This window comes from Rhinolophus hipposideros (assembly GCF_964194185.1).
Source record: "Rhinolophus hipposideros genome assembly, chromosome: 10".
Lineage (NCBI taxonomy): Eukaryota > Metazoa > Chordata > Mammalia > Chiroptera > Rhinolophidae > Rhinolophus > Rhinolophus hipposideros.
In genome coordinates, this window is record NC_138056.1 from 79,133,109 (window position 1) to 79,159,046 (window position 25,938).

Sequence of the window (25,938 nt, forward strand, 5' to 3'; positions counted from 1 at the left end):
TTGATAAAGAAGTTGTGGTATAGGGGCTGGCCTGGTGGCTCAGGCGGTTGGAGTTCTGTGCTTCTAACTCCGAAGGCTGCCGGTTTGATTCCCACATGGGCCAGTGGGCTCTCAACCACAAGGTTGCTGGTTCAACTGCTCGAGTCCCACAAGGGATGGTGGGCAGTGCCCCCTAAAACTAAGATTGAACAGGGCACACTGAGCTGAGCTGCTGCTGAGCTCCCACATGGCTCAGTTGGTTGGAGCGCGTCCTCTCAACCACAAGGTTGCCAGTTTAATTCCACGACTCCCGCAAAGGATGGTGGGCTGTGCCCCCTGCAACTAGCAACGGCAACTGGACTTGGGGCTGAGCTGCATCCTCCACAACTAAGACTGAAAGGACAACAACTTGACTTGGATAAAAGTCCTGGAAGTACACACTGTTCCCTAATAAAGTCCTATTCCCCTTCCCCAATAAAATCTTGAGAGAAAAAAAGAAAAAAAGAAGAAGTTGTGGTATATATACACAATAGAATACTATTTGGCAGTAAGAAAAGATGAAATAGGACCATTTTTGACAACATGGATGGATCTTGAGATTATAATGCCAAGTGAAATAAGTCAGACAGAGAAAGCAGAGAATCTTATGATCTCACCGATATGTGGTATATGAACCAAAAACAACGAAAGAACAAGACAAACAAATGAGAAACAAAAACTCATAAACACAGACAATAGTTTAGTGGTTACCAGAGAGTAAGGGGGTCGGGGTGGTAGATGAGGGTAAAGGGGATCAAATATATGGTGATGGAAGGAGAACTGACTGTGGGTGGTGAACACACAATGGGCTTTATAGATGATGTAATACAGAATTGTGCACCTGAAATCTATGTAATTTTACTAACAATTGTCATCCCAATAAACTTTAATTAAAGAAAAAGAAGTGAATGGATGAGCATCTGGGCTACCATTCTCCCAAATGGGCAAATGACATTTAGCCCTATTTAGTGAGTCCTTGTCCACCAGTCCAACAATAAAGGCCTTGCTTATCTTCCAAGAATTTCAACAGAAAACAAGTCTCTTCGCATATTCATAGATATTCAGAATCCCTCAATTTGCCAATCACAGTAATGTCCTAGCAGTCTTTAGGTGGCTTCGTCTGGAGTTGAGTCTCCACTGACAAACACCCTCAGAGGAGGATTTTTCAGGTGCCAGTACAGTACTGTCTTCAAACTGTCCTGATTGCTTCCCTTTCAGACAGTTGAGGCCTAATCTTAGGAATGGATCTGAAATGAAAAAATGACCAAAGAATGCCAGCAAATGAAATCAAATAAGTAAACCAGGAGCAAATCCACATAGGAAACATGAACTCTGGGTCAAAAGAACTGTATCTATGTGCTTCATTCTCCTGTCCTGCTGATCACATTAAAGCAGGATGACTACACATCTCAATTTTCCCAGGGCACGGCCAGTTTACTTTCAAAAATGTTCTGCTTTGGACGATATATTATAGATCACTTTACCTAAAAGCAAATTTAAACCAGCCGAAGAGATAAATTAAAGTTTTCTTTATTGACCTTCAAGGCCCCTCATCCAATGGGCTTCTTTCATCTTATGCTCATGATTTCTTCTCCTTGAATTACATAAGTGATTCTACCCTCTTTACCACTGGTACAAATCCTCCTTTTCCTTCAAGCCTCAGCCCAAGCTCCTTCAGGAAGCCTTCTCCGTGTACTCTAACCTCCACAGATCTCTCCTTTCTTTGACCTTCTAGCACATCACTTGGCGCCCTCTGAGGTTTTAATACTAGTTTCAAGTTGTTTTCGCATGTGTAACTACCACAGTTGTAAGTTATTCAAGGAGAATATCTGTGTCGAATTACTTTTTTAATACCCCTTATACACGTAATCTAGCTCTGTGACAAGGACACAATAGCTTTTCAATAAATATTTTCTTATTTCCAAAGCTGCCTAAGCAGCTGGCTTCAGGACATAACAAGATGAGTCCAGGTACCTCCCACTGCTGAATCCTTCTCTCACAGCACCCTGTACTTTTCCTTTAAAGCGCTTAACACAGGTTGTAATCATATGTTAATTTGTAGAGTTTTTGTTTAATGTCAGTCTCCTCATTATACTGTATGGTCCAAGAGGACAGGAAGTTTGTGTGTCTGCTCAGCACTATACATTTAAGATCCATCACAGTGCCTGGCAGTGTTCAAACAAACTGCTGATCGGACGGATGTTAGGTGCACAGACAGGTGGATAATGGAAAAAGAAAAATGATCTCCAAGTGATCTATAAAGAAAGCAGAAACTTAAATTGTAGGCACTTAAACATTTGAGAAATGAACCTGTTTACATTTCTGAAAAGGTCATGTGGTGGTATGTCACAGGCATATTAAAACCTCCTTTCCTCAGAAAGAGCTAGAATAGCTAGGCCTGCGGCCCCATCGTATCTAGGATCTGAGACGTGAGTGACCATTTCATGGGGATGGTACCATTATTTCTCCTTGTTATATAAATTGCTAAAATATAAAAACCATTGTTTCAAGAAGACAGATGAAACCTAACAGCCCTAGTGAATAGGCTCAAAGGCACTCAAGGACCACCAAGCTCCCAAGAGCATTTCATGCATCACTTCAGAGTTGACAGCTCTGAAGCACACAGCACAATCTAACTTAATTGACCCAAAATCAGCAACATGAGATGTCTCGGTACTGACAGTTATAAATTGCTGTGGCAAACTGGGCTGTATGATCGCTATTTTTGTAGTTAGATCAATATATATATATATATATATATATATATATATATATATATATATAATAAAATACTGAGGAAGAGAAATATAAAGAAAATCAGCATAATATTGGAACTCTAGGCAGACTGCTAATTAATTGAAAGGCCTGACATATGCTTTAGAATTGAAAAACACTTTCATATTTCTGCTCTCATTTAATTCCTTACAACATTACCATACAGTAAATAAAATATTATCTCTGTTTTACTTATTTATGGAAATTTGGGAATCAGAGAGGAACAACCAGCAAGTAGCCAAGGTAAAATGCACGAGTCTTCTGACCCTAGGCTCATTTCACTATACTTTGCACACCTTCAAGTGAACTGCACCTTTTCAGTTCTTAAACCAAATGATTTCTTTCTTTCTCAGCATATGATCATGACAAGAATGCCAATTTATGGGAAATTAGTATAATGTATGGGAAATGGAAAACCTCTAAAGGCATTCCCTGGTATCCCTCTCCATCCCTCCACCTACACTAGAGGTGTGCTCAGTGGGTGAATGGGAAACAAAGCAGCAGCAGCGTGTCCACGATATACAACGAAATAACCTTAGAGTATGATCTCTCAAGGAAGTTCTGCTCAACTGGCAAAAAAGCTTCTGGTCTAGCTGGGACCAGCCCAGCTGGAAAAAGCAAACCATAACGATAACTAGTATCACATTTCCAATATAGCAAAGGAAAATTTTAAAAGCTTGACACAGGGCACTGGGGAAAGTCGTGGATTTCCGGGATCTAAAACTTGGCCTCATCTTTCTCTGAAACAATGAGTCCCCTGAGTCTATCCCTTACTTCGCAGTTGAGGTCACTCCCTCATTACCTTTCATCTAGTCAACTAACACAGCCTTCTAACTTGTTTCCATGCCTCCAACTTGCCCTCCTTTCAGTCCCCCTCCCACACAATGCACTCTTCAGACGGCATTTCCTCTTGAAACCTTCCTTGATTCCTTCCAGCCTAGCCCTTTTGAAATTACCCCTCCCTCCTATGCTGCAATAGCACTCTTCTGAACTACAGTGTATCTCCCCACATATACTAAAACTCCCCAAGGCAGCGTCTTGTCTGCACATAGTCTAAAGTCTTAGATGTAGAATATGTTCAATAAATGTTTATCAAATTGATCCAGTTATGCTTTATTTCTGCCCTTAAAATCTAGCTTGTTAGGAAAGCAGGATATTCAGTGGGGAACAGCAAGTATGTCCTCCGGGAAAGGCACTCCTATTTCAAAGTCTCCCAATGTGTTACCTGCTCCCACTGGCTTTAGAGGACACTGAATACAATGGGGCCTGGAGCAGTAATGCTCAGCCACATCACTTGTGTGACTGTGTAATCACGTTCAGTCACTCTGCTTATCACAAGGCAGGCGGGAAGGTGACCAACACCTTTTGATCTTCCTCAAAAGATTTCAAACCTTGGGGCCGGCCTGGTGGAGCTGAGCTGCGCCCTCCACAACTACGACTGAAAGGACAACAACTTGACTTGGAAAAAATCCTAGAAGTACACACTGTTCCCCTACAAAGTCCTGTTCCCCTACCCCAATAAAAAAAAAAATCTTAAAAAAAAAAAGATTTCAAATCTTTTCCAGTGAGGAAGTTCACAAGTGTCAAGTTTCTTCTCCTTGTTCCAAGGGCACTAAGTTTCACTTTGTTAACAGGATCTGCTGTCTGTCCCCTCAGAGCTAGAGGTCTTTCCAGGTCCAGTTTGTCACAGTTTTCTCAACTCCAAAACGAAGGTACAATAAAGACCTACCCAAGTACTATATCAAATAACAAGCCAGGCACCAAAGAACATGTATTATGCAGAGAACCCTCCCTGCTGCTTCTCTTTCCAGCTCTCTGCTCTTACTACTCCAATTCTGACAATGTTTCAAATATCAATCCATCCATAACCCTACCACTTTTCCTGGTCTCCCACTCCGCCAATGCCTTCCCTCCTCCCTCCTTATTCAACTTAAGGCCAATAATCATTATATTATTTCCCTGCATAAACCCTCAATTCCTTTGCCCTTTCTTTGGCTAAAACCCAACCCTACACACAAAGACAGGCACATGAATGTTCAAAGCAGCATAATTCATAATAACCAAAAAGTAGAAATAACCCAAATGTCTATCAACTGGTGAAGGCATAAACAAAATGGGTATATGAATACAATGGAATATTATTCAGCAATAAAAAGGGACAGTCACTGATATGCTATAATATGAATGAACCTCAAAAATATGCTAAATGAAAAAATCCTGACACAGAACCCCACATATTACATGATTCCATTTATATGAAAGATTCAGAAAAGGCAAATCTATAGATAGAAGGTAAATGAGTGGTTCCCTGGAGGTGGGGGTGGGAATTAGGAATTGGACTAGGGTGGTTGAAGTGTTCTAAAATTGAATTGTGGTGATGGTTGCACAACTTTGTAAATTTACTAATCATTATTGAATTCCACACTTAAAATGGATAAATTTTATGTTATGTAAATTATATTTCAATAACGTTTTATTTTTTAAACAAACTTTGGTTCAATTCACCTATTTTTGTGATTCATTAGCTATAAATAGCTGAAGAAAAAAAAAAGCAACTACACTGGCCCCACTTAAAACTCAAGTGAGTTCTTGATCCTGTCCTCAATCATACTATATTTCTCAAGCTCTTTTTATCTCCTATTCTCTTCAACTATTTCACACCTTCTCTCTCCTCTAATCTCCAACACCTCATCCCCTATTCTTCCTTCTCATCTGATAATCCTACTTCGTACTTCCCTGAGAAAACTGAGGCCATTAGAAGAGAACTGTCAGATTCCCATCATCACACCTACCCCTTGCCTGTTACTATTATGCTCTGTCTAGTAGCTACGTTTGTGTGGCTATTTAAATTAATTAAGATTAAGTAAAATTAAAAATTCATTTCCTCAATCTTACTAGTCACATTTCAAATGCTCAATAGCTACATGTGGCTTGTAGCCTCCATATTGGACAGAGCAGATACAGAACATCTCCATCACTGCAAGAAGTTCTATTGGACAGTGCTGTTCAGGGATGATCTATCTGTACATCTATCTAAAACACATCCTTTACTTAATATGCATCTCCTCTCACCTAACTCAAACAGCATTGTTCCAGCAATTCTTTCCTTTCTCCCACATGATCAGTTTTCAGCTCTATAAGAGATCATTTCCAGCAGTATATAACTATGACTGTTATTTTCCTCATCTTAAAAAAATAAAAGAGGAGCAGTTTGGAGTGTTGAAAAAGTTTTGGAAATAGATAATGGTATTCTCAACATACACAAAAAAATGATGAACATGTGATATGATAAAGGTGTCAGCTCATGGTACTGTAGTAATCATATTGCAATATACAGAGGGTGCCAAAAAAAAGTATACACATTTTAAGAAAGGAAAGAACTAGTAAAATTGTAATACTTGATACATACTGATAAAAAGATGAACACAAATCACGTTTGACTTCTGCAATAACAAGAGGTGCTCAAAGTGGTTACCATCAGCGTCCAGATACTTCTGATTACAGCAAACTATTGCTTGAGCAACGTTGACCAAAGGGTCTATTTGTATACTTTTTTTGACACCACTGGTATAAATATTTAAAATGGCAAATTTTATGTAATATACATGATATCATAATAAAAAAAATTTTAAGGACAAAAACCTATTCCAGTCATCACTTACCATGCACCAGTTACAGTTACAGCCCTATTTCTGTGTGTCTATTTATTGCAAAACTCTTCAAAAGACTTGTCTATATTGACCTTCGCCAATTCTTGTCCTTTGTTTTTGCTTTGACCCCTCTAATCTCTCAAGTCTCTATGCCGCCACCACTGCACCAAAATTGCTTTTCTCAGCTGCCAGATCCAATAGACAGTTCTTATTCTTCATTTTACTTGATTTATCAGCAGCTTCTGATTACTCCCTCCTCCTGAAAACCTTTTCTTTTCTGTTTCTGAGTCCAGACCTGCCTCTCAAGACCTGATCCTCTACCTTTTGCTCTCTGCTGGACATCTGGACTCTTGGGCTATACCCTGAACCTCTTTAACTTCAACTGTGTTTACCTGGACCTCTGCCACAGACAATCTGACCACTTCAACTCATCCCCCTATTATTCCTTCGCCTGAATGTCCTGACTTCCCACTTATCCTTAATTCTGAGACCTCTCTAAAAAGCCAGCCAAGCCCTGGTGTATTTGGTCTCTTTATTTAAGATTTAGTAAGGCATGTCCCATCCCTGAATGAGCCCTGAGCCCAAAAATAATGGTTATGAACTTCTAGTTCCTTAAAGGACATAGTCAATCTTCCTAATTGTGTTAGAATACCCTCTGTTAAGGTAGCTGGTTGCCAAAAATAATCAATGTCAAACACTTATTTGCATTTTCTTCAGTAAATCTACCTGCTTTACTTAAATTTTTTTTTATTTGGATGATATCAGAATATATTTTACATTCTGGTGCCTGGAAACAGAGCACACTCAGATTTCTCAGGAAACTGGACAAGGATAGAAGGTGTGTTTGAGTCCAAATAAAAATAAAATAAAATGATGGCTATGAGAGTCAGCCCACAACTAGAAGTTATTCAATCTTAGATTCCAATTTTCACCCTTACTAATCTTAGTATCTCTCTTAGGATTACAACCACATACCTAGAAGCATCAAGGAATGGTCTGTAGGCCAAGCTGATCCATTCTTCTTTATTGGATGAATATTTCGGCTCCCGGGGTGTTTCTCTCATGGTGTCCAAATCCACTAAATAATGGCATTTACTGATGTCAATCTGCAATGGAGAAAGGCCAACTCTTCATCAGTAATTGCAAAAAGGTCCTTTCAGGGTGAGGAACAGCAGTTGCAATCCTAAGCATTCCCACAGGGCTTCAGAAACACAAACATCCAAGTCCTCTGAAGATGTTACCTGTGCTCTCTCCACTCAGAGAAGAGCGTTGGGTGTTGGGGTATTATGTAGACTCCTAGGGGGAAGAGGGAGACCTGCGCTCACCCACCCAAATATGTATGTAAGCTTTGGAAGTTTTGACTCTAGTTTGTGTATTAAGTTCTTCTAGCCTTAGAAGCACTTCTGAAGCTAGTATGAGCCCACAACTTACCTAAAAACTATCTTCGGCTTACTATCAAACCTTTCCAAACTATCACCTCTTATTCCAGAGATTGAAAGGGCACAACTGAACACACATGCTAATGTGTGAGGAAACCCCATCTTTGCTGACAGAACCATATGAGGTTACCCTCTGCTTCGCAAAAGGTACAGAAATATATGTATTGTTTCCTTCAAAAATTCAACAGAACAAACAGAGAAATGGGAACTGTTCCTGCAGCAAAACGTTAATGAAACTAAATATCAGAATTGCAAGAGTGGAAAAGATTATGAAAAATACATATAGTAACTACAAGCAAAACTATAGTCATTCAGTTGCTCATAAGATGGATCCAACGGTACTCATAAGTAAATATGAATACATTTCATTTAAAATCAGGGTACTATTATTCTCACTAAATTAATTGAATGGAGCACGCTGCAAAACCTGGAGGATACTTCTGCAGTTAAATAGATCATTTCAAACAATAATTACATTCTTTCTCTCATCTAGAAGCTTTTAGAATATTTCACAGCCACAGGGAAATTCTGAAGCCTTTTCCATTTGTTAAAAAGTTTCATTCTTCTATTTTTCTATTTTTAATAAAAAAATTGCATTTATTTAGAAGCATTCAGAATGTCAACAAAAACTTTTTTTGCAATTACAGAGTGGTATTCAGTTAACAGAATAACAATTATTTTGGATAAGTTGCATCAAAAAATTTTTACTTTTTTATTTCTATTTTTTTAGTTTATTGGGGTGACAATTGTTAGTAAAATTACATGGCTTTCACGTGTAGAATTCTGTATTACATCATCTATAAATCCCATTATGTGTTCACCACCCAGAGTCAGTTCTCCTTCCATCAACATACATTTGATACCCCTTACCGTCATCTCTCATCTCCCAGCCCTTCCCCTCTGATAAACACTAAACTATTGTCTGTGTCTATGACTTTTTGTTTCTCATTTGTTTGTCTTGTTATTTTGTTGTTTTTGGTTTATATACCACATATCAGTGAAATCATAGGGTTCTCTGTTTTTTCTGTCTGACTTATTTCGCTTAGCATTATACTCTCAAGATCCATCCCTGTTGTCACAAATATTCCTATGTCATCCTTTCTTACTGCCGAATAGTATTCCATTGTGTATCTATACCACAACTTCTTTATACATTCATCTATCAAAGGACATTTTGGTTGTTTCCATGTCTTGGCCACCGAAAACAAAGCTGCAATGAACATTGGAGCAAACGAGTCTTTATAGATAAATGTTTTCAGATTTTTTGGGTAGATACCCAGGAGAGGGATTGCTGGGTCATATGGTAATTCTATTCGTAATTTTTTGAGGAACCTCCACACTGCCTTCCATAGCGGCTGCACCAGTCTGCATTCCCACCAACAGTGTATGAGGGTTCCTTTTTCTCCACAGCCTCTCCAACACTTGTTACTATTTGTCTTGTTGATGATAGCCATTCTGACTGGGGTGAGGTGATATCTCATGGTGGTTTTTATTTGCATTTCTCTGATGATTAGTGATGTTGAGCATTTTTTCATGTGTCTGTTTGCCATTCATATGTACTCTGGAGAAATGTCTCTTCAGGTCGACTGCCCATTTTTCATTTGGATTGTTTGCTTTTTGGGTGTGGAGTTTCATGAGTTCCTTGTATATTTTGGATATTATCCTCTTATCGGAGACACTGTTTGCAAAAATCTTCTCCCATTCATTTGGTTGCCTCTATTTTGTCGATGGTTTCTTTCACTGTGCAGAAGCTTTTAAGTTTCATATAGTCCCATTCGTTTATTTTTGCTTTTACTTCCATTGTTTTTGCAGTCAAATTCATAAAACGCTCTTTGAACCCAAGGTCCATAGTTTAGTACCTATGTTGTCTTCTATGCCGTTTATTGTGTCAGGTCTTATGCTTAAGTCTTTGATCCATTTTGAATTAATTTTGGTACATGGTGACAGATAGCAGTCCAGTTTCATTCTTTTGCACGTGGCTATCCAATTCTCCCAGCACCATTTATTGAAGAGGCTGTCTTTCCTCCATTGTATGTTTTTAACATCTTTGTCAAAAAATATCTGTCCATATTTATGTGGTTTTATTTCTGGGTTCTACTCCATTGGTCTACGTGTCTCTTTTTCTGCCAATACCATGCTGTTTTGATTATTGTAGCCCTGTAGTACAAGCTAAAGTCAGGGAGTGTGATACCTCCAGTTTGTTCTTTTTTCTTAAGATTGCTTTGCCTATTCGGGGTCTTTTGTGGTTTCAAACATATCTGATGATTTTTTTATTCTATTTCTTTAAAAAATGCCATTGGGATTTTGATGGGGATTACATTAAATCTGTATATTGCTTTGGGTAATGTGGCCATTTTAACTATGTTGATTCTTCCATCCATGAGCACGGAATGACTTTCCATTTCTTTGTGTCTTCTTCAATTTCTTTTAAAAATGTCTTATAGTTTTCAGCATATAGGTCTTTCACATCCTCGGTTAAGCTTATTCCTAGGTATTTTATTCTTTTTGCTGCAATTGAAAAAGGAATTGTTTTTTGTATTTCTTTTTCTGCGATTTCATTGTTAGTATATAGGAATGCAATGGACTTCTGTACGTTGATTTTGTAGCCAGCAACTTTACTGTTATTCGTTGATTGTTTCTAATAGCTTTTTGATGGAGTCTTTAGGGTTTTGCATATATATATATATATATATATATGTTAAATTATGTTAAATTATCACTCTGCAAGTGACAGTTATCACTCTGCAAGTGATTATCACTCTGCAAGTGATATATATATATATATATGTTAAATTATCACGCTGCAAGTGACATGATGATATATATACACATGTATATCATCATGTCACTTGCAGCGTGATAATTTAACTTCTTCATTGCCAATTTGGATGCCTTTTATTTCTTTCTCTTGCCTGATTGCTCTGGCAAGGACTTCCAACACTATGTTGAAAAGCAGAGGTGATAGGGGACAGCCCTGTCATGCTCCTGAATGTAGAGCAAAGGGCATCAGTTTTTCACCATTAATTATGAGATTAGCTGAGGGCTTCTTATATATGGCCTTTATTATGTTAAGGTATTTTCCTTCTATATCTATTTTATTAAGTGTTTTAATCATAAATGGATGTTGCATCTTGCCAAACGCTTTTTCTGCATCAATTGATATAATCATATGATTTTAGTTCTTTATGTTGTTTATGTGATGTATTATATTGTTGGATTTGCGGATGTTGAATCATCCTTGTGCTCCGGAGATGAATCCCACTGGGTCGTGATGAATAATCTTTTTAATGCATTGTTGTATTCAATTTGCTAGAAGTTTGTTTAGGATTTTAGCATCTGTATTCATCAGAGATATTATTGGTCTGTAGTTTTCTTTTTTTGTGTTGTCCTTACCAGGTTGGTATCAGGGTAATGTTGGCCTCATAAAACAAGTTCGGGAGTACTATCTCTTCTTCAATTTTTTGGAAGAGTTTGAGCAGGATTGGTATTAGATCCTCTTTGAAGGTTTGGTAGCATTCTCTAGTGAAGCCATATGGTCCCGGACTTTTGCTTGTGGGAAGCTTTTGGATGACTGATTCAATTTCGTTACTGGTGATTGGTCTGTTTAGATTTTCCAGTTCTTCATGGTTCAGACTTGGAAGGCTATATGTTTCTAAGAATTTGTCCATTTCTTCTAGGTTATTGAATTTGGTGGCATATAGTCCTTCATAGTATTCTTGGATGATCCTTTGTATTTCTGTGGCATCCGTGATAACTTCCCCTTTTTCATTTCTGATTTTGTTAATTAGTGTCTTCTCTCTTTTTATCTTAGTGAGTCTAGCCAAGGGTTTGTCAATTTTGTTAATCTTTTCAAAGAACCAGCTCTTTGTCACATTGTTTCTATTGTCTTTTTGTTCTCTACTTCATTTAGTTCAGCTCTGATTTCTGTTATTTCCTTTCTTCTGCTGACCTTGGGTTTAACTTGTTCTTTTTCTAGTTCTTTAAGGTGTAACATGAGGTTTTATTTGGGATTTTTCTTGTTTCTTGATATAGGCCTGTAATCATACAAATTTCCCTGTTAAAACTGATTTCGTTGCATGCCAAAAATTTTCGTAAGATGTATTTTCATTCTCATTTCTTTCTATGTATCTTTTGATCTCTCCTCTAATTTCTTCTTTGACCTGGTCGTTCTTTAACAGTATGTTGTTTAATCTCCATGTATTTGTGTTTTTTCATACTTTCTTCTTGTAGTTGATATTCAATTTCAAAGCCTTGTGATAAGAGAACATGTTTGGTATGATTTCAGTCTTCTTAAATTTGCTGAGGCTGATTTTATGTCCCAATATATGGTCTATCCTTGAGAATGTTCCATATACACTAGAAAAGAATGTATAGTCTGATGTTTTAGAATGAAGTGCTCTATATATGTCAATTATGTCCATTTCATCTGTGTCATTTAGGGCTGCTATTTCGTTATTTATTTTCTGTTTGGATGACTTATCCATAGCTGTCAATGATGTATTTAGGACCCTTAGTTAAAACTGTGTTTTGATCAATTTCTCCCTTTAGTTCTGTTAGTAATTGCTTGGTATATTTCGGTACTCCCTGATTGGGAGCATAAATATTGATGACTGTTATGGCTTCTTGTTGTATAGTCCCCTTTACCATTGTGAAATGTCCATCTTTGTCTCTTGTTATCTTTTTCACCCTAAAGTCTGTTTCATCTTATATCATTATAACTACATCTGACTTTCTCTGGGTACCATTTGCTTGGAGTGTCAATTTCCACCCTTTCAATTTGAGTCTATGCTTGTCCTCGTAGCTGAGATGTGTCTCTTGGAGACAGCATATGGTTGGGTTTAGTTTTTTGATCCAATCTGCTACTCTGTGCCTTTTGATTGGTGAGTTCAGTCCATTTACATTTAGGGTGATTATTGATATGTGAGGATTTCCTATCATTCTATCTTTAGTTTTCTGATAAGGCTGTGTCTCCATTGTTTCTTTGCCTTTTTGTTGTTGTCTATTATTTCTGTGTGGTGGTATTCTATGATGTTTCCCTCTGTTTCTTCTTTTATTACAGTACATAATTCAGTTCTGGATTTTTTTTTTGAGTGGTTACCCTTAAGTTTATGTAAAAGAAAGTTTGATATTTAGAGTATTCCATTTTCTTCAACACGCTTACTTTCTCCATTCCCATATTCCGGTTCAGACCTTTACTCTCCCCCTTTTTATGTTTTGGTTGCCACAAATTGTCCCTGTTGATGGTGGTCGTTTAGTATTTCTTGTAGTGCAGGTCGTGTATTAGAAAATTCCCTCAGCTTTTGTATGCTTGAAAGGTCTTTATTCCTCATACATATCTAAAGGATATCTTTGCTAGGTATATTATTCTTGGCTCATAATTTCTCTCTTTCAATAGTCTGAATATTTGGTTCCACTCCCTCCTAGCTTGTAGAGCTTCTGCTGAAAAAATCTGATGATAATCTAATAGGCTTTCCTTTGTAGGTTACCGTCTTCTTTTCCCAGGCTGCCTAGAGGATTCTTTCTTTGTCATTAATTATAGACAGCTTCAATACAATGTGCCTTCGAGAAGGCCTGGTAGGATTGAGGTAATTAGGTGTTCTATTTGCTTCTTGGATACAAGGATCCAGTTCTGTCCACAAGTTTGGAAAGGAAAAAACTATTAAAATACTCAGTATACACCGATAACAAAAAATGAATACAAGTCACGTTTGACTTCTGCCATTACAAGAGGTGCTCAAAGAGGTTCCCATCAGCGTCCAGACACTTCTGATTACAGCAAACTACTGCTTGAGCAACGCTGACCAAAGTGTCCACTTATATACATTTTTTGGCACCCCCTGTATATACCATACACACAACAATGGAATATTATTCAGCCATAAAAAGTGGGAAAGATGGCTATTTGTGACAAAATGAATGAAACTTGAGGACATTATACTAAGTGAAATGTCAGACAGAGAAAGACAAATAATGTATGATCTCACTCGTATGTGGAATCTAAACAAGTCAAACTCACAGAAACAGGCTGTGGTTGCCAGGGACTGGGGAAAATGAAGTGATGTTGGTCAAAAGGTACAAATTTCAGCTATAGGATGACCAAGTTCTGAGGATCTAATGTACAGCATGATGGCTACAGTTAACAAGACAGTGTTGTATGCTTGAAAATCTCCTCAGAAAGTAGATTTTAAATGTTTCACTCTACACACACACAAAATGGTAACTATGTGAGGTGATGGTTAACTAACCTTATTGTGGCAATCATTTCAAAATATATACATATAACAAATCATCACATTGTATACCTTAAACTTATACCTTAAAGTTACATCATTTGTCAATTATATCTCAATAAAGTTGGAAACATTTTTTACTTAAAAAATTAGAAGAGGAGCTCCAAGTCAGAAGCACAGATTCAGGTCTGGGCTCCACCACAAACTAGCTGAACTGACCCATACTCATTTAAGTTTCTATACCTCAATGTTTTCTTTTGTAAAACAAGGACAATACCATTTACCTCAGAGTTGCAATGGGGATTAAATGAGATAATCCATTTATTTACTTTATTTGGGAACAGTGTGTACTTCCAGGACTTTTTTCCAAGTCAAGTTGTTGTCCTTTCAATCTTAGTTGTGAAGGGCGCAGCTCAGCTCCAGGTCCAGTGGCAGTTCCTAATTGCAGGGGGCGCAGCCCACCATCCCTTGCGGGAGTCGAACCGGCAACTTTGTGGTTGAGAGGACGTGCTCCAACCAACTGAGCCATCCGGGAGCTCAAGGTGCCGTGTTCAATCTTAGTTGCAGGGGACGCTGCCCACCATCCCTTGGTGCCGTGTTCAATCTTAGTTGCAGGGGACGCTGCCCACCATCCCTTGCGGGACTCGAGGAATTGAACTGGCAACCTTGTGGTTGAGAGCCCACTGGCCCATGTGGGAATCGAACCGGCAGCCTTTGAAGTTAGGAGCACGGAGCTCTAACCGCATGAGCCACTGGGCCGGCCCGAGATAATCCATTTAAATAAAACTTGTAAACTATAAAGCACTACATTAATAGCTGTAACATTAGAAGGAATCCTTGACTGACTGTGAAATGTGAGAACTTGACTGATTGAAAGGAACCCTGGAAAACTAGAGCACATTAAAATAAATTATTTTTGTTTTCAACTTGATTGGTAGTTACTATCAATTCAAGTTATGCCCAACATGTAGGACAGAAGGGTTACAATATTAACTACTCACAGTCCTCGATTAGCCATGAATTGGCAGCATTTATTAGGTTGGTGCAAAAGTAATTGTGGTTTTTGCAATTATTTTTAACCTTTTAAACCACAATTACTTTTGCACCAACCTAATAGTAAATGATATTAAAATGAATCTTCTGGGCATCATCAAAGCCTTTACTAAGAACCTATTTGGTGAATCCTAAACTAGGATATATAAAATTCCTGTAAGACACATCTGTTATTAAAGTATAATTTAGATCAGGAAATGATAACAGCACATATAAAATACAAAAAGTATTAAAAGAGCAATCAGAGTTCACGGAGAAAGATATCACTGGGGCCCACAGTAGTTGAAAAGATGTCCTAGAAATGGTGATAAAAGAGAGAACAGAGGAGAAATGGGAGAAATGAGCAAAGTTTACAGGTGAAATAGGAGGAATATCTGCTTGTCCCAACATGTATGTATTTAGAAACAAAACTAGATAATCTGAGGACTGATAATGGAGGACCAAATCAGGAGAATCACATTTGGAGCATCAGGAATCTACTCTAGGTTTTTCAGCCAAGGAATAACGTGATTTAAAAATGGATCTCAGGGTCCGCCGGATGGCTCAGTTGGTTAGAGCGCAAGCTCTGAACAACAGGGTTGCCATTTTGATTCCCACATGGGCCAGTGAGCTGTGCCCTCCGCAACTAGATTAAAGACAACAAGCTGCTGCAGAGTTTCCAGAGAGGAGGCTGGATGGCTCAATTGGTTAGAGCAGGAGCTCTCAACAAGGTTGTCGATGGTGATCTGCGCCCCCTGCAACTAAAGATTGAAAATGGCGACTGGACTTGGAGCTGAGTGCCCTCCACAACTAGATTGAAGGACAACGACTTGGAGCTGATGGGTCCTGGAGAAACACACTGTTCCCCAATATTCCCCAACTAAAAAAAAAAAAAGAAATGGATCTCAGACAGAGAGGTCCATCCATTCTGGCTATGCTGGGGAGGATGGAGTGAGAAAGTGCTGAAGGAAAAGCCTGGAAGCAAGGACTCTATCACGAATGCAGAATCCGGATGTGACGTGATGACGTCTTGAAGTTCTATGGTGGTGGGAATGAAGAAAGAAGAAAGAGTAAATTTCAGGTCTATTTCAAAGGAAATCAATGACATCAAGATTTCTAATCCAGTGAACTGGGGAAAAGAGGGGGTTGCAGTGAAGAAGCCATTTGGGTGAGACTGAGAGATGATAACTTGCGTTTTACATCCACTGAGGTGGGAAGAAGCATGGTATATTCAAGTGATTGACAGAGAGCCCATGGAGTGGTACACTGAGAGTCAGAGTTGTCTTCTGTTCCTACTGTCTAGAACACTCCTTGTTTTCGCCTTACATTTCTACTCATCCTTCAGATTTCAGCTAAAAATGATCTCTTTAGGAAAGATTTCATTGTCCACTTAAACTAGGACAGCTCCCAAATTACATGCTCTCATAGCAATCAGTACTTCTCCACTAAAACATTTCACAATTACAATTTATGAATTAATTGGGAAATAAGTCAATTCTATGGAAGCTGAGGCTGTGTCTTATCTCATTCACTCATGCATTCCAAAAACCTAGCATAGGACAAAGTACACAGTAGGTGCTAAGTAAATGTATATTTAACAAATGCATACCAGAATGCATGAAAAAAGTGACATTAAGAGGTGGGAGGAAAAGGTGAAAGCATAGGAAGAGGGAGAGAAGAAAAGACTGGAGAGGAACAGAAAAGCGCAGTAAGTTTGGGAGAATGCTTACAGTACTGGGCAGAAGGAAGAAGTGGAAGCAAGGGACAGAAGCAACCTTTAGAGAGGTTGTAAGAGAAGAATCAAAGAAGCACACAGTCTTGAAATTCAGGGGGGAGAGTGGATTTCAAAACCCACAGAAAAGGTGGGAGGAGACTAAAAACTGAGAAAATGTAACAACAGGAATGGGTTCAACAGTTGGAGCAAACAGTAAGTTTATTGGTTTAGAATGCCATATGGGGACAAAGAAAGAGAGACTAGTCCAACCTTCTTTTCTCGGGGACCTTCCCTGCTGTCTATCCAGCTGCCTGAGCCAAGCCCCACAAGTCCTAAGACAGGAAGGATGTGAACTTGCATTTAGCTGGTAATGACAATGACGCACATAGCTGTAAAAATAAAGATCTCTGGCAAGGGCCAGCATGAAGTTCAGGGAACACCAGAGAGAAACCACCTCTATATATAAAACAGGTCTTATTTCTTAAATGTCACTAAAAATCCTCTGGGAAACAAATGCAATAAAGATTCCAAGAGTTTAAGGGGACATGTGAAAGATCAATCAAAATCAACTGTCCTGTAACTTCCAAGGCAAGTGGGAGGACTGAAGCTGAAAAAACTGTTTAGAGACTTTGCCCTATAACTAAGTAAAATTTGGTCATAACTGAGGCTATCATGCAGCAACAGTGGCTGACATATGGTATGAATTTAATATTTAACTTTTAAGCTGTATTCAGGATGTCTTCTTTCTTTCCAAAACATGTATAAATTTTGATCCATCACATGTCCTCATATCCCTCTGTGAGCAACTGCAGCAAAGCCCAGGACTTCTTACAGCTGAGCCTTCTAAGCTCTGTGAAGGCAGGGACTGTCTCCTTCATCACCACTGTATCCCTGGTGCCTGGTCCAGCACGTAGCACATGCAGGCATCAAACAGTATTTTGTAGAAGGAAAGAAAGGTCACAAGCTGCAGCAGGATGCCGGACAACTTCAAACACCAAGAGTTAAAAAGTAAGACCAGCTATCTGTAAGTGCCAAGAATTTCTCCTCTTAGTTCCTAGCCCTGGGAGGAAAATCCAGTTCTTCAAAATACCATACAATAAAGATCAAATCACATTGTAATAAATCTACTAAAAAAATCTCTAACTAGCAAAATGAGTTCAAACTCCAATAAACTGACTACCAATTTTGAGTAAGGCTAGACAATTCACCACAACAAGATTTGACTTACTTGAATATTTTATAGAATGAAAAATTCAAATATGAGAGTTGCCTAGAGAAATCTATTTAAACAATTATTCCTGGACCGCTCTACTGGGATCAGAATTTACAACTTCATTCAGATCTATGAGTACTCCTGTTATTGGGAAGGGGATTAGTGAACTCAAAGAGCACAGAAAATGAACAGAAGAACCACATTTACGAGCAAACCAAAATTCTACATGGATATTCCTTGCTTATTCCCAATTCATAGACAAGATGCTAGAGATAATTAAGTCCAGTTTTGCAAGCTTACAGAATCTTCTGCACATTAAGAATTTCTCTGAGAAGCTATCTCTTGACTCCATTTTAGGCACAATCTTTTATTATAAAAAATACAAGTATAAAAAGAAATCCTATTGTATATGTATCCTACTATGTTTGGATGTGAATTATATCAGCAAGCAACTATAAACCAAATGTTGTTTTTTTCATAATAAACAATTCATTATAAACCGATTAACTTATTCAACAAATACTTATTGAGAGCCTGGTACTGGAGTTATAACAAGCTTGTAAAAGCCCATGCTGTCACATTGGGAAGACACAGATAATAGTATATGCTAGTTGGTGATAGATGCTGTGAAGAAATTCCAGCAAGAAAAGGAGGCAGACTGTGGCATTTGTGGGACTGTGGCATTTTTTTTATCAGTTTCAGGTGTACAAAACAACACATAATGATTAGACATTTACACCCCTCACAAAGTGATAACCCTCCCCCAAGGGAGCGTTACTACCCCACCCCACTGACATCGTACACAGCTATGACAATACCTTTGACTATATTCCTTATGCTGTACTTTACATCCTGTGACTATATACCAGGGGTGCCAAAAAAATGTACACACATGACTTGTATTCAGCTTTTGTTATCGGTATATATTATTACAATTTTAAAACACTTTTTTCCTTTCTTAAAATGTGTATACATTTTTTGGCACCCTCTGTGTGTGTGTGCGTGTGTGTGTGTGTGTGTGTATTTAATTACAGTTGACATTCAATATTACTTTATATTAGTTTCATGTGTACAACTCAGTGGTTAGGCATTTATACAATCTCTGAAGTAATCCCCCTGGTAAATCCAGTACCCATCTGACAGTCTACACAGTCTTTATAACATTATATTCCCTAAAACTGTATTTCACATTCCCATGATTACTTTGTGACTACCAATTTGTACTTCCTAAATCCTTCACCTTTCTCACTCATCCCCTCAACCCCCCTCCCTTCTAGCAACCATCAGTTTTTTTCTCTATCTGACTCTATTTCTGTTTTGTTTGCTCATTTATTCTGTTCTTTACATTCCAGATATAAGTGAGAGCATATGGCATTTGTCTTTCTCAGTCTGACTTACTTCACTTAGCATAATATCCTCTAGGTCCATCCATGTTGTCGCAAATGGTAAGACTTCATTCTTTTAATGGCAGAGTAATACTCCATTGTATTCAATTGGTGCAAAAGTAATTGCGGTCTAAAAGGTTAAAAATAACTGCAAAAACCACAATTACTTTTGCAGCAACCTAACATAAATGTACCACAGTTTCTTTATCTAATTGTCTATTGATGGGCATTTTAGTTGTTTCCATATCTTGGCTATTGTGAATAGCACTATAGTAAACATAGGGGTGCATATATTTTTTCCAATTAGTGAAAACAAACAAATGTTTGAAAGAGCTAACCTTCTGAAATGACATCATCAGAAAAGCAGAACAATGTTCTAAATGCCCTGCCTCCAACTAAGCGCTCTTCTTATTTAAATCTGTCTAATGTCACCATTTGAGTCAAGAAATGGGACCTCTTTACTCTGCCTCTAGTTAGAGCTAGAGTTCTGTGATTTAGGGAAGTCACTTAATCTAGTCTCAGAGGTTTTACCATCCGTCCAAAGGGACTGGACTGCAAACCACTAAAACCCCTCTCAACTTCTCAACTCTAAGAAAGGATCATTATAGGGAAAATAATTTCATCACAATTGTAAATATACTCCACACTGCTGATTCTCCTCTTCTCAAAGCTACTACTGCTCATCATTAAATATGTTTTCATATTGAAAGACAACCCTGTACTGGAGGTAACAAATACATAGAATCTGCTTTTTATATTGCCAAGACTTGAGCAATTAGAAAGTCTGTCTTACTTGTAGCACTGAACATAGCTGAATATACATATCTGTCAGGAATGGCAAAGGCAAAATAAGATCGTTTAGTTCTCTGAATTTGCTGATGTTGAGGTGCTATTTAAAGCCCAGATGTATTACTGTTATTCTGACATTGAAAGGAATGTCAGTGAGGGGTAGGGAAATTTTGTGGGGCTTGCATACCTGAAAATACGTTACCTTTTTACAGAGCTTCTTCAATTGTGAGGGCTTTATCAATATAAAATGTATGATTTGGGAATGGGTTACATGTCTTACCTTGAGAGCCTAGAATCACCGCATAGACCTATCCTGAAGTTGGCTGATGACACACACAGAAAGCTTAGCTGTTTCCCTTCCCACTGCTCATGTTAGGTATCACTATCACTGTGGCACTCTTTCACTGACCCTGGATACAATCTCATCATGGTTTTCAACCTGGGGCTCCATTAAGCTGTGTCCAATTGATCAGAATTGTCAAATGAACAAAAACTGTTTACCAGCCTTGTGAAATCAGTACCATGGGGGCAACACCCACAATGGTGAGAATGCCACTCAGTGAAGCCAAAGCGCCATCTCTCTCAGTTCTCAACAATATATTTCAATATAAATAAACCTACTACTTTATACGAAATGCATATTAAGAAAACTGAGAAATCATGGGAGATTGCTTAATTTCTTTTGTTTTACAATAGCAAATTTAGGGTTTCTTTTACAAATTTGACTTTTAAAATATCACTTTATATAAAATATTTTAAGACTACATGTATAATATAGAATGAAATTCATTCATTCTTATAACTAAAGTCAGGATCACTACCATCATTAGGAAAAGCCTATGAAGTATAAAATTAGGAAACAGAAACTGAATCACACAATTTTTCAGAGACTTTCTACTTAAGAGTTGAATCATGTGTACAATAAGCTATACAGTTTTTTGTCAAATTTTTCAAGTTTTTTCTTTAAAGTTTTGATATTGTCATAATTTAAAAGAGGACCAGGAGAAGATAAACATAGATAGACACCTGCCCTTCAGGAACTTACTACCTAAGATGGACAACACCAGAAAAATAAACTTTAAGTGACATTCAACCAATAGAATAAAGCAGTTATGCCAAAGTATAAATACAAAGTAACAGGAAATTAATTTTTGATCATCCAGAGTTGGCAAAATATGCTCACAAAAATCTTTTGCTATTATAATTTTCTCTGCTTAATTGGTCAATTGACATTATGATCAGTTTCTGGTATACATTTTGTGATCCAAAGAGAGGGAATAACTTTTTTTTTGGGGGGGGGCAATGACTTTTTAAACTCAAACCTTTTTCACAGTTATTTTTATTACCCATTCAAAAGAGTATAAATTCAACAGATGAAGTTCTACCCCAGTTAATATGTGCATCAACCTATGAAATTATGACTTGTTTCCTACATAAAACAGTGGGAAAAGCTAGGTAGGGAAAATGGACTGAAGATAGTGACCAACCTTCTGGTGATTCTTACGTTGGGTTTCAATGTGTAACTTTGTTAGCTTATTTGAAATCCTGTGAATTCCCAAAATATTCTAATATTGACGTGTTAATAGAAAAATGTATTTCAGGAGTAGGGATTATTTATGTACTATTTCTTTTATTAACATAGATAATTGAGGGCCGATTATATTATACATGTTAAGAGTATGGATTTTTTAAAAGATTAAGTAGATTTTTAAAAGGGAAGTGGATAGTGCATAATTATTGGGAGACTGGGCATGGGAAAATTGTGTCACAGTAACAAGATAAAAAGAAGTATCAGTAGCTCTCCCTTGCTCAATCTGCAAGGAACTCCCATAGAAAACAAGATCTGTAGCCTGAAGAACAGTTTGGAAGACTAGTTGGAGGAAAGGTAGTAGAAAAGAGTGGCATTATAGGAATAGCAAACGACCTCTGTAAAGCTCACAGGTGTAAATGAGCCAGACAGACTAGGTGGAAGAGGCTAAGTTACACAGGCAGGCTATGGCTCCCAGGCTTTGAACTAGAGTTTCTATAAATGACCCTGACTGGGATGAATTTCAGAAGCATCTACATGAAAACATACCTAACATAGCTAAAAGGAAAAAGAAAACTATTCCATCTTCCTCAATATATCAAACTTCATAGGAAACCAGCTAAAATATAAATCTACCAAACACTAAACTGTGCCAACTTACATTAGAAACAAATGACAGAAGAAAACCAGACTATTTCTCAAGTGATTCTCAGGTCATAGTTAGGACACTGAATGTCTCTAAAACAAAGAGATGATATTTTCAACTTCTTTTCAAGTTAAAGGTTGGGACTTTGGAATAGAAAAATAACGGAAGTGAACAGTAGAATATAAACAACAGAGTCAAACCATAGGACTGTTTGCTAAATGAAGAAAAAAAATTTAAACTAAAATCTGAAAGAAGAGGAGAAAAAAAATCCCGGATAAAATCATAAAATGAGACACTCTAATCCGAAAGATGTGATATTTTAAAAAAGCACACAGGAGGAAAAACTAAATTTTCAGGAGAAAACAGAGAACAGGCTTAGAAATAAAAACTGATGGCCTCAAATATCAAATATCAATGAAGCATTTAATCTGATATGTTAAAAGAAGGCAGCAAATAAAGAGCAAGAATAGGTACTTTTCCATATTCCTCCTGCTAAGTCTAGCTAAAAACCCCGGACATTATGTATGAAACTAATACAAGACGACTCTAAAAGGTAGAGAAAAGAAGGCAAACCATCTAGGAACCTCCAGACCTGAGGACTAATAGTTTTAGATAATAATCACTCTATTCCAGCAGTGATAATTAATATTATGTGTCAACTTAGCCAGGCCACAATACCCAGATATTTGGTCAAACACCAGACCAGTTACTGCTGTGAAGGTATTTTTTAGATGAGATTAATATTTACATCAGTAAACTCTGAGTAAAGCATATTACCCTTTATAATGTGAGTCGGCTCAGTCAATCAGTTGAAGGTCTTATGAGACAGAGTGAGGTCTCCTGGGGAAACTTCTGCCTCCAGACTGCCAACATCAATTCTTCCCTGGGTTCACCTGCCAAACTACCCTGCAGATTTCAGACTTACCAGCCCCCTCAACTGTGTGAGTCAATTCCTTAAAATAAATTAAATCTCAGAAAAACTCATAGACACAGACAATAATTTAGTGGTTATCAGAGGGTAAGGGGAAGGGGGCTGGTAAATGAGGGTAAAGGGGATCCAATATATGGTGATGGAAGGAGAACTGAGTGGTGAACACACAATGTGCTATATAGATGATGTATTACAGAATTGTACATCTGAAATCTATGTAACTTTACTAACAATTGTCACTCCAATAAACTTTAATAAAAAAAATAAAAGTAAAAAATAAATCTCTCTCTCTCTCTCTCGTGTATAAATATATATGCATACATACATGCATACATACACACACACACACACACACATTCTATTGATCTGTTTCTTTGGAGAACTCTTACCAAGACACCAGCCAAAGACAACCCCTCCAAAAAAAAAATTGTTATACCACCCATAACTCTGACAGTAAGTGTCCAATGGAGAGCCTAGACTTCCACCTTCACCAGGCAGTAATAAGGGGTCCCTCCTTCTGGCGTGGATGGTGTCAGAGAAGATCGAGTAGGGAGACAGGACTTTCAACCACTGAGTAGGGAGACAGAGTTTCCACTCTCCACCTCCCACGGCATCAGTGCAAACCACACAGGAAGCCTGGACTTCCACTTTTCCTGGCAGTAGTGAGGCACCCTTCCTTCTACATGCTGAGGTGGTGTCAGAGAGAGTCAGGACTTTCACTACTGTCCAGTAGTAATGTGGCCACCCTCCATGATGTCAGTGGAGGCTACTTGAAGCTACTTGGTAAGCAGTGACAAGGCACCCCTGCCCATCTCAGCCAAGGTGATATCAGTAGAGGCCTACTGGCGAGCCTTAACACTTGCTGCCACCCCTGTAACAAACACCCCTGTCCACCCCTGGGTATCAAGGGAGGCCAACTGCGGAATCTGGACTTCCATTTCCATCTGGCAGTAATAAGGCAACACTCCCTTTCTCCTACCAACGTAGGGACAGAGGAAATTGGCTAAAACAGAAAGACTTAATAAGATTCAATCTCATAATACTCCAAATGTCCAGGTTTCCATGAAAACTCACTCATCATACCAAGAAAAAGGAAGATCTCAACTTGCATGACAAATGACAAGTAGATGCCACCATAGAGATGACAAAGATGTTAGAATTATTTAATGAAGATTTTAAAGTAGCCATGATTAAAAACACTTCAATGAGGGGCGGCTGGATGGCTCAGGTGGTTGGAGCGCCAGCTCTGACTGGTGGGGTTGCCGTTCGATTCCCACATGGGCCAGTGAGCTGCGCCCTCTACAGCTAAGACTGTGAACAACAGCTCTCCCTGGAGCTGGGCTGCCATGAGCAGCCAGAGGTTGGCGTGAGCTGCCACCATCTGCTACAGGTTGCTGTGAGCAGCCGGTGGCCAGCGTGAGTGGCCAGCAGCTGGCGTAGAGAGCTGCCCTGAGCTGCTATGAGCTGCCAACCGATGACTGGCGACCAACTGCCTCAGCCGGGGAGAGCACAAGGCTCATAACACCAGCAGGGCCCAAGGAGCTGTGTCCTACACAACTAGACTGAGAAACAAGGGCTTGAACTGGAGTGGGTGTGGGGGAGGCAGAAGAAGGGGGGAAAAAGAAAAGAAAGAAAAAGAAAAGGACAATAACTGAAATAAAAAGCTCAGTAGATGTGCTCAACAGCAGAAAGAAGGAATCAGAGGAAAGAATCAGTGAACTGGAAAAGAGAATAATGAAATTACACAATCTGAGTAACAAAGAAAAAGGACTGAAAACAAAAAAAATGAAGAGAGCTTCATGGACCGGTAGACCTATAACAAAAGATCTAACATTCATTTAATTGAGTCCCAGAAGAAGAGAAAGAGGGCAGGGCCGGAAAACTACAAGAAGAAACAATGGCTGAAAGCTTCCCAAATTTGGCAGGAATATTAAACTTACAGAATCAAGAAGTTGAGTAAACTCCAAATAGGACAAACTCAAAGAAATTCACTCCAAGACACATTATAATTCAACTTCTAAAAACTAAAGACAAAGAAAATATCTTGAAAGCTGCCAGAGAAAAATGACATCTTGCCTATAGGGGAGAAACAATTAGGATAACAGAGATTTCTCATCAAAAACCAGAGGAAGGGGCACAATGTTTTTCAGCTGCTGATAGAAAAGAACTGTCAACACAGCATTCCACATCCAGAAGGGCAAAAATTCTTTAGGCATGAAGGGGAAATCAAAACATTCTCAAATGAAAACCAAAAGAACCTGTTGCTAGCAGACCTACCCCAAAAGAATGGCTAGGGCCGGCCCCGTGGCTCAGGCGGTTGGAGCTCTGTGCTCCTAACTCCAAAGGCTACCGGTTCGATTCCCACATGGGCCAGTGGGCTCTTAACCACAAGGTTGCCAGTTCGATTCTTTGAGTCCCGCAAGGGATTGGTGGGCAGAACCTCCTGCAACTAAGATTGAACATGGCACCTTGAGCTGAACTGCCTCCCGGATGGCTCAGTTGGTTGGAGCACAGGCTCTCAACCACAAGGTTGCTAATTCGATTCCTTGATCCCACAAGGGATGGTGGGCAGCACCCCTGCAACTAAT

The 25,938-nt window shown here is 38.5% G+C and overlaps 1 protein-coding gene across 4 annotated transcripts in view; it reads right to left on the reverse strand.

Moving 5' to 3' along the window:
* The window catches only part of ALG9 (ALG9 alpha-1,2-mannosyltransferase), a 94,291-nt gene that overhangs the window by 22,666 nt on the left and 45,687 nt on the right, over positions 1-25,938 (reverse strand). For all 4 annotated transcript variants that reach the window (XM_081062285.1, XM_081062287.1, XM_081062288.1 and 1 more), the window contains exon 14: positions 7,419-7,549. In XM_081062285.1, the coding sequence (XP_080918411.1) occupies positions 7,419-7,549 (131 nt within the window). The remainder of the gene's footprint in view (positions 1-7,418; positions 7,550-25,938) is intronic.